The 9,582-nt window shown below is 44.6% G+C and overlaps 1 protein-coding gene across 1 annotated transcript; it reads right to left on the bottom strand.

Moving 5' to 3' along the window:
• Window positions 1-3,191: 3,191 nt before the first annotated feature.
• Window positions 3,192-6,394, bottom strand: LOC101978189 (granzyme B(G,H)). The gene is made up of 5 exons (XM_078048916.1): window positions 6,178-6,394; window positions 5,023-5,170; window positions 4,383-4,518; window positions 3,969-4,226; window positions 3,192-3,353 (listed from the first exon to the last, which is right to left on the bottom strand). Exons 1-5 carry the CDS (start codon window positions 6,341-6,343, stop codon window positions 3,192-3,194), a joined length of 870 nt encoding a protein of 289 aa, XP_077905042.1. The 5' UTR covers window positions 6,344-6,394.
• Window positions 6,395-9,582: the final 3,188 nt, after the last annotated feature.

Here is a 9,582-nt window from a genome sequence, read left to right as displayed (position 1 = left end):
CAGAGACTTTCTCTCTAGGTAGGTTTCTGAGCAGAAAGAAGCTCATCTCATGCTTAGAGATACTGGGAAGCAACCTCAGGCTGAGTGTTAGAGACACTTTAAGGTCCCTTTCTGGCATGGTGGTGGGGGGACCTGGGCTTGGTGTGAACACCTTTGGTCAGTCATTAATCTTTCCTGGACATTCCTTTCTTATTCCTCTTCCTGAGGGGGATAAAGGCCTACAAGAATGGTTTTTAAAGTTATTTTAAACAACAGAACCTTTTCCTCAAAGGAGATGTAACTCCTAAATTGAATATGTAGGCAAATGACCAAGTCACTTTTTTAAATACTATTTTTTTGTTTGACTTTCTTTCTGTATATTCTTCTTCTTATTTTTTTCCTAATGCAGAAGCCTGTTCCTAGCATCTCTTAGATGCAGGAATTTATTTCAGCCCCAAATGTGAAGCTGTGTGACATCCATTGCTTTTTCCTTATAGAAGATCACTATGATTGTGTGGCAGCATGATTTGTACACAAAGGAATGGAAAAGGGCATACCTTTGAGAGTTACATAATTGAAGGGGTAGATTTTACTTCATGTCACAAAGGAGTATAAAGTGGTATGTGTTTGGGACAAGGGGGCATTAATCTAGAGCTAGAACTTGTGCTAAACTTCCAGTGCCCTATATTAATGAGCAGACCCTGATCCAGGGCTGTGGGGTTAGCCCCACACAGGCATACCTTTATTTAACAAAAAGTTACACACTGTATCTGTGATCTCCAAGATAGGAACTTCCCACCAAAGAGACTCCCAGGTGGCACTGGGGACATGGATGGGAGCAGTAACCATGATGGCCTGAATATTAGAGCCATGTTTCCATTTTCCCAGGCCCCAGGAGCCTCCCTGATTCATGTTGTCCTGTATGGCAGGGGTGCAGTAATGGCGGGGATTATGTTTCTGAGCAGTCCAACTGGATGTGTGTGTCTCCTTCAATGTGAATCTGTACACTGGCGTTTATATCTGCTACTTTGAAAACAAATAAAGTAAGGTTGCCCTGGTAATCTTCTTCCCTATTTGTTGCCCTCTCTCCTAAGAAGGATGCTCTGGTGAATAGTTCAGCAGCTTCACATCCACAAACTAAATGATGAAAGCCACTTCCAAATTTCATAGTCTTTGTCCTAGAGAAAGAATCATGCGATGTATTATTCATATTGCCTGTATCTAGAAATAAAACTAAGATATGAATTCTGAATTTTAATGTATTTCTCCCATAGGTATATACCTTATGGACTGATAGGGAGGATGTGAGAAACTGATGTGACTCCATTTTTGAAAACAGCTTCTATCTCAAAGCCTGTCCAAGGAAGGGGGTGTGACCCTTGTCCTTCGAAAAACCCACAGAGCACCCCTAAGCATATACCCACCCTGCTGAGTTGTTTGTCTGTAAATAATAGGAGAGGTCTGCAGAGCCAGGTGTCCCTGACTCAGTTAGGCTAGGTGAGGATCCATTGCAACCCCCTAGCAATCTCCAATCAGAATGAGACAGGGAAAATACCTGGATACCAGATGACCCCCTAGTAGTTTATGGTGACTGATAACATGTTGGGAAACCATGTAGTTTAGCACGTACACCCCTTGTGGCTTAAACCAATAAGTTCAAAGGAATCCCCCTCTTGTACTTAACCAATCACCCCTAACCAAGTTTTTCCCATCAGTGAATGTGCTAATCAATGTTAAGAGTTGTTGTTTGATTTTTCCACAGTATGCAATGATTTTGTGTGTGATGTTGTGACGCATAGAGTATCCCCCAAAACCTATAAAATCTCACTGAACAAAGACTGGGACTCATTCCCTGGGACTGCTTCCTTGGAAACGGTTGTGAGTCCAGGCTTGAGCTTGCAATAAAGACTCTTGTGTGATTGCATCAGATTCAGCTCCTGGAGGTCTGTTGGGGTCCCAGGAATCTGGCATTACAGATGGAGCAGGACAATTTGGAAAGTCTCCAACACTGTCCATTCCACTTAGGTCTGTTTCTGTGTTAACAGTATGTCCCCAAGTTCTGGCTATTATGAAGTACTCAATGAGTGTGATTGATGGAAAAAGTTGTGTTTCACAGTCCTTCTGCAGAAAGACATTCTTTTCTGGAACTTATAAAACTGATATAGCCTAGAAGACTAGCAGGGAGTCTCAGGCTACAGCTGGCAATGACCAAGAGGACAGGCTGAAAGAGGCTTAGGCTGCTGAGTGATCAGGTGGCCAGTGGACCCTGAGCACATGGGAGAACACCAATATGAAAGTGAGGGGCTGCTTTAGCTGTGCCCAAGTGAAAGAAGGACCAAGTGTTCTGGAGAGAGATCCTGCCAGCCAGGTCCTCCATGGGCCCTGCATGGTGCCAGCACTGCCCTGGTTCTTATGATGTCCTCTCTCTTCCAGGGCATGAGCTGGGCTGGCACCCCAATGGAAAGGCCTCATGGAACCCCACGGGGATCTGGGAGTCCTAAGTGGAGGGATTTGAGTAAGGGAGCAGCCCAGATCAGTGTGGTCTGGAGTGGAGTTGATAGAATATGAGCAGGGATGGAGAAGAATGGGCAGCCATGAGTTTGGAGGTCAAGGTGGACCCTGAACTCAGAGGAGGGCAGGGAAGGAATGTAATTCCATGTGAGAATGAGGGGCTATTCAAGGACTGTCCCTCTTAAGGCTAAACCTAGGGAAGAGAAATATCCTGTTTAGGAGGGCCCTTCCTGTACCCAGGAGGTAGGACCATGTCCTTGAGCAGTGACCTCAGCTGTGCCTACCTGGCCTCCAGGACCCATGGTGCTCTCCCCTTCCTCTCTGTCCCCTCATACAAGGGAGCAGGTAGAAAACTCACCATGAGACCCAGGAAAAGGGCCATTCAAAATTTCTCCTGGTGGTGCCCAGCTCCAACACTGGCAGAAGGCAAGTCCCGGAGATACTGGAGGGGTGGGAAGGGGCTGGGTCACAGCTTTGTGTGGGGTTTAGGCAGGTGTTGAGGGAGAAAGAGGAGGGAAAAGCAGAAAATACAGAACTGTGTCATTGGCTGCCTGGCACACAGACCCTGTGAATGAAGGTCAGTGAATAAAGAAGAAACCAGCCTTCCCACATGGCTAAGAGACATTTATTCAGTTGTGGGCACCTCCTCCAGGGTGATTCTAGACTCAGTTCTGGGAAAGGAGGTTAGATATAGAGGTGGTTTAGTCTGTCTCCTGTTCTTGGTGGCTTTTCATGGTTTCCTTTATCCACTGTAGGAATCTGGAGACTTTGGTGTAGACGCCTGGAGGTTTCCCATCTTTTTTCCCATAAGAGACAATTCCTTGGGCCACATGGTTACACACAAGAGGGCCTCCAGAGTCCCCCTGTGAAGAGAGAAGAGGGAGGACTGAGCCTGTATCCTCCTGGTTGGATCCTCCCTGCCATCTCAGACTACCTCTCAGACAAGGACGACCTGTAGAGTCTGTGTTCAGAGGACTCTGCAGGACTCTGAGGGCCCTCAGCTGATATGTTCTGACTGTGGACATTGTTTTTACTTCACGTCCCTCCCGGGGTAGCCTCTGTCCTACTCCCCAGGTTCTGGGATCGTCTCCCTATGAACGTGTGAGGGTCCACTGTTGCATTGTTCAAGGTTGTGGAAGCAGGTGAGTGGCACAGACACCAGCATGGAGGATGAGCCCAGGGACAAGGGTGGGTGCCAGCACTGAGGAGACACTTGGTGAGAGCAACTGCACACATAGGTGCACAGGTCTCTAATGCCTGTGAGCTGAGGCAGTGTGGAGCATTGCAAGCTCAACTTTCCAGGCAGGCTTCATTCAATGCAGGCCGTAGGTACTCCCAGCTGCTCCCTTCTTCTCTTTCCAGGGAGAAATGACAGCCAACTGGGTGAGGGAAGCTCATGCTGCCTGGTCTCTGTGCCCCAGATCTTCCCCCAAACACCCCTCTCCTCAGAGCCAAGAGAGACAGACACTCAGTCTTACCTTTAAGGAATCTTTGTTTTCCTTTGGATCTCCTGCACATATATGGATGGTACTATTGTATTTTAATAATTCCTTGCATTCGCACACCTGGTGCTTCTGCACTTTCAGCTTTACCTCCTGCAGTGTGTTGGAGGTTTTGCCATTTGTGGCCACTCTGCCCCAGCCAGCCACAAGACACACCTTCCCAGGCTTCACCTTGTCCTTGCCCCTGGGCAGCTTGATAGGCTGCACAGCTGCATTTAACTTGGCTTTTTTTCTCTAGCTATGGGGGAGAAGAAAGAGTTCAGTTCAGATAAGGGCCTCTGTTCCTGGACACCATGATGGCCGGGGTGCAAGTCAGTAAAAGGGCAGGGTCATGGTGGGAGGGTAGCACCTGTACTAGGGAGTACAGAGGCAGCTGGGAGGGGGACATACCTGCAATAACATGATGTCATTGTAGAAGTATTGATCATCATAGTCTGGGTGGGGGATGGTTCTTTTCACTGGGATGACCTGCTGGGTCTTCTCCTGCTTCTCAATGTTGTGTGCCCCCAGGGTGACAGTCATTGGCCTGCATAGAGAATGCAGTGGTCATGGGTCATGTGAAGTCATAAAGAATACATCTAGGAGCTGTGAAGAGCAGGCTACAGCAGACCAGGGTAGAGCTGTAGCTGAGGAGGAGCAGAGAGGACAGGAGGCCTTGGGCTGAGTGACAGTGCCATTTGCTTCTTATCAGTTGAGAAGATTTCTCAAGCCATTGGTATCTGAACCATATGTTCTCAGGACTCAATCATGCCCAGGAAAACACATGCAAATTTTTTTAGTTTGCATTGTCATGCAAAGCATGTTCCTAGCTCTTGATATGGTAGGTTGGCCACCCTGGTCTTTCTTACTCAGTAGTGCCTCCAGAGTCACCTGCCTTGCTCTCCATAGGACTTGGCCATCCTCTTTCTTTCTCACCCCTAAAGGCATCTCTTGCACGTATTCTCCCAGGTGTCCATTTGTCTACTGAGAAGGAGGCAGAGGTCTCTATGTAATGTTTGCAGGAGGGTCTGGGCTATTATCTGGTTCTCACCTTCCTAAGCAGTGAGCGGCCGTTAGCACAAAGTCTTCTCTTATCAGGAACCCACCACACTTCTTCTGTACACCCTGAGCAACAAACTGAAGATAGGCCATGTAGGGCCGGGAGTGGGGCTTGGATTCATGTCCCCCGATGATCTCCCCTGAAGGAAAAGTCACCCTATTTGTTTGCACCCACTGAACCCAGCAGATGGGCATCCGTTCCATGCCTCCAGAACTGTGGGGCATTTGGGAACCTTGGAAGACCTGGATCTGAACAGGGGCTGAGAAATGGGGCCTCAATTTCCTCTTCTGAAAAAGGGAAGAAAAGCAGGTGTTGGTCTATGAGTTTTTCTTCCTTACATAGGTGGAGTTGAGCATACATTTCTAGGGACAATAAAATGCCAGAGGAAGTTTCTTCTTCCAGAAATTTCTGAGGCCCTCCTGAGTGTTGTGATGCCTAGGACACTGGCTGCTTGCTACTGACCAGGATTTCAGTTCACTCTAGATGTTGTTCTGTCCTATTTCCTAGGCCTGACGTGTAGTCCATGGGATACACAAAGGAATGGCTCTAGTTTGTCTCTGGGTGAGGGTTGGTAGGGCAGTGCTGCTGGGGTGCTGGAAAGCAGAGAAGTTAGTGTCTGCCACAGTGGCTCCTACTAGAAAACAGGGGAGTCACCAGAGGTCTGGGAAGAGAAACAGAGTTGGAGAAAGTGATGGAGTGGCTTGGAACTAAGCAAAGGGAAAAGTGATTCCAGCATTTCTGGGGGTCACCTGGGCTCTAGAGTTCTCTGCTAAGCAGTTGGCAAGGGGTGCACCTGTCTCACCCCAGACACAGGTGCCAGACCCACGTGCCAGACCCACTTTGCCCCTTTCCAGGATAATTGAATATTTCCTTCCTTCTACCCTCTGGGGTGCACTTGTAGGTAAGCCCCACATTCCAGATGACCAGCATGGGGTCTAGGCAGAGGTCTACATCCACTGGCTCTTCTTCCAAACAGATTTCTGCCCTCTTTGTTCCTATTGCTAGCTTACCCAGTGTCTCCCTTGGGGTTCTGCAGTGGGACTGATTCTGGGTAGAAGGATGGATTTATGGTGTGCAGAAGGGACAGGAATTGTGTGCCAGCTGTGGGTCAGGGTTGGACCTCTGAGAGAGGGGATGATCACTCACCTGCCTGTGCCTTGGGAGGCAGAAAGAAGGCCAACAGGAGCAGGAGCAAATGCATCTTCTTAGGAGGGCTTGTGGAGTTTCGTCCTTGTTGTCTTTTAGTCCCCAGGGGCAGAAGAAGGTGGAGTGGGCTCTGAGATCTTGTGTTTCTGTTTTTAAGGTGCTTCATTATAGAAGGCTTTCTATGAGAGCTCCCTACCCCCACTGCCTGGCCTGATGACATCTTCTGAGTGGTTGTGTGAGAATCAGGCTGTGACCACATCAGTACCTGGTGCTGATGACTCAGAGTGCACCACCTGTTCCAGCTCAGAACTGAAACCCAGGAGCATAAGGTGGAGACTGTAGGATGTGGTACTGGAAGCTAGGTTCCCAGTGATACCACCATCCATGGTCTCCATTCCCTGCTGCTAAGCTCATTAGGGTAATTTCTGTAGCAGACATGAATTTAGCAGATGTGCCTCCATCTCTGTGCTAGGACAAAGCATGCTGGAGATGTGTCTCCTTTCCCTGACCTTCTGGAAGATGATCCATAAGATGAGTGGGGCATGGTTTGTGGAGGGCTAAGGTAGAGTGACATATATACCGTAACAAGGCAAGTCTCCCATCCTCTAATCCTACCTGGAAAAACGTTCATCATTATGCCTTCTTCCCAGGGCGATTTATACATCACTCATTTAATTACCAAAACTCAGTGTGATAGAGTCCACCTCTCGTCTTAATGTTTTAAGCAAAATCTTCACATTGAACATTCACTGGCCTAAATTAACAAGTTGCTGAGGCTCCAGGAGTTGAATCCTCTGATTCACTTGAGCCAAGCCACTCCTACTTCTTAGTGTAGAGTATGCTAGGTCCCACCCAAACCAATTGAACTAAGGATGGGAGAGGCTGATATCCTAAAGGATAGTCAGCTCACCAATACCATGTGAAATGAGAAAGCATGCCGGGCAGCCAAAGGACAATGATCGTCCTTTTAATCTTCCCTAAGTTTGGTCAGAGAGGCACGCTCTTGACAGAAGGCTCACAGTAGACACTGGTAATATTCATACTCCATGGGAAGTGGAGGATTGCTTCTAGCTGAGCCCATGCTCAGGTCTTTTACAAGAACAACTAAATATGGTCCACCTTTGAAAGTGTGGAGCTCACCTGGAGATGATCAGTATCACAGGGGCTTTTAAAGAGTTACAACAAGGGAGCTCACTGCAACAGCAACAGGAGATGGCTAAGAAATTACTGCAGTGGATGAGGATGTGTTGCAGTTCATTCATGCAGTAAGATTTAATGCAACCTCTTCACTTTTTTTTTAACCTTTCCCTCCACTGAGTGGCATCGTGTATGATCCGATTTTTGTGTGTGAGTTTTGATAAATTTTAACCTTTATAATAGATTCATGCATATTGAATGGTAGCAAATGCTAAAATAGACTATTATGTACATTTTATGCATTTATCACATACTCTTTTCTTAATTTTTTCAATACTCTAGGCTATGAGTTTCCTTTTTTTGTTTTCCAGATTTTCACAAATCCACCTTCCTACCATAATCCACATATATGCAGACTTCTCCAATTGAAATCCATGTTGTTCTAATGTCAACTACATCCAGAAATAGTTGGATTTCCATCTTTGTTTTTTCTGTATTTTACAATCTTTCTAGGAGGAACAAATGTTTCAACATGAATGATTCTACATCCTCCTTATCAATAGCCAACTATCTACATTTATTAAAGCTCTACTTAAAAAAAACTTAATGGGGCTGGGGTTGTGACTCAGTGGTAGCATGTGGAGGCACTGTGTTGGATTCTCAGCACCACAAATAAATAAGTAAAATAAATGAAGTTCCACAAACAACTAAAAAAATTATAAAAAAACATTAATGGGTCCAACAGTAAAATTTTAAAAATAAATTACCTTTCTGATTGTAGGTTATTATGGGTCATCAAGAAAATTTAGGAAGTAGAAAGGAAGGGCCTGGGTTGTGGCTCAGAGGTTGAATACTAGCTTACCATGTGTGAGATACTGGGTTCGATCCTTAGCACCACATAAAAATAAAATAAAGATATTGTGTCCACCTATAACTAAAAAATAAATATTTTAAAAAAGAAAGTAGAAAGGAAAAGTAACACATATTTTTTTGTCTCCCACAGACAGATGTTTAAACTAAAGCAGTGTATTCTAAATACTTGGGGCAATTCTGTACATGTAATGCAATTTCCTTTTATTCTCAACCCTACAGTGTAAACACTGTCTTTATGCTTAAAAAAAATCTATTAGTCCCTTCTACACAGAAAGTTGAGGCAGGAAGATTACAAGTATTGAGGACAGCCTGTGCAACTTAGTGAGACTCTGTCTCAAAATAAACAGAGCCAGAGATGTAGCTCAACGGTAGAATCTGTGCAAATACAGGGCCCTGAGTTTAATACCTAATACTGACAAAAAAAATCAGTTAATATTTCCATAGTATTTTTCCTAGTTATTAAAAATTAATATGCATTTAATTCTTAAAGTTGTATAATTTAAAAAACAGTTTGAGCAAAAAGAATTAAAATTACCTGATTTTTCACCATGCATGGTAATTACCTTTAATGTCTTACATGATCTAACACTTTATTTCATATAATATCTGCATTTTTTAAATTAAAAAGAGATCATAATAAGCATTGGATATGACCTATTTATAAAGACATAGAAGTTGGACTAGAGGTGTAGTTCAGTACATGTGAAGCCCTGGCTTTGATTTGCCATACAGCAGAAAAATAAATAAATACTGAGGTAGAATTCACAGAATACACAATTAATTACTTTAAAGTGTACGATTTCAGTGGCATTTCATGAATTCAAAATGTGCAAGTACAACATGTCTTTAATTCCAAGTTTTTCATCACCCCAGGACACTATGTAGCCTGTCAGTAACTCCATTTTCCCCTTTACACTACCATTCCCCACACCACCCCTGGCAACCACTACTTTTTCAGTCTCTAAAGATTTGCATATTCTGGATATTTCATAGAATTGAAAGCATGTATGTATCTTTTGGGCCTGGCTTCTTTCACTTAGAATAGTGTGCTGAGATCCATCCAAGCCATAGCATGTATTGGTATTCATTCTGTCCTATGACAACTGTGTTACACCACAATTTATTCGCTCATCTCTTGAGGAGCATTCATATTATTTCTACATTTTGGCTGTTATGGTTAATTCAGCAATAAACATTTGTTTACAAATTTCTGTTGCCCAATATGTTATTCTTTCTTTCTCTTGGATACATAATTAGGAATGGAATTTCTGGATCATATGGTAATCCAGTGTTGAAATTCTTGAGGATCCAAAGCATTATCTACAGTAGCTGCACCATTTTACATTCCAACCCACAATGTATGAGGGTACCTATTTCTCCACTTGCTTTCGAACA

This window comes from Ictidomys tridecemlineatus, chromosome 5 (assembly GCF_052094955.1).
Source record: "Ictidomys tridecemlineatus isolate mIctTri1 chromosome 5, mIctTri1.hap1, whole genome shotgun sequence".
NCBI lineage: Eukaryota > Metazoa > Chordata > Mammalia > Rodentia > Sciuridae > Ictidomys > Ictidomys tridecemlineatus.
The sequence above is the reverse complement of the archived record's forward strand: the minus strand, read 5'-3'. Positions and strand labels throughout refer to the sequence as shown.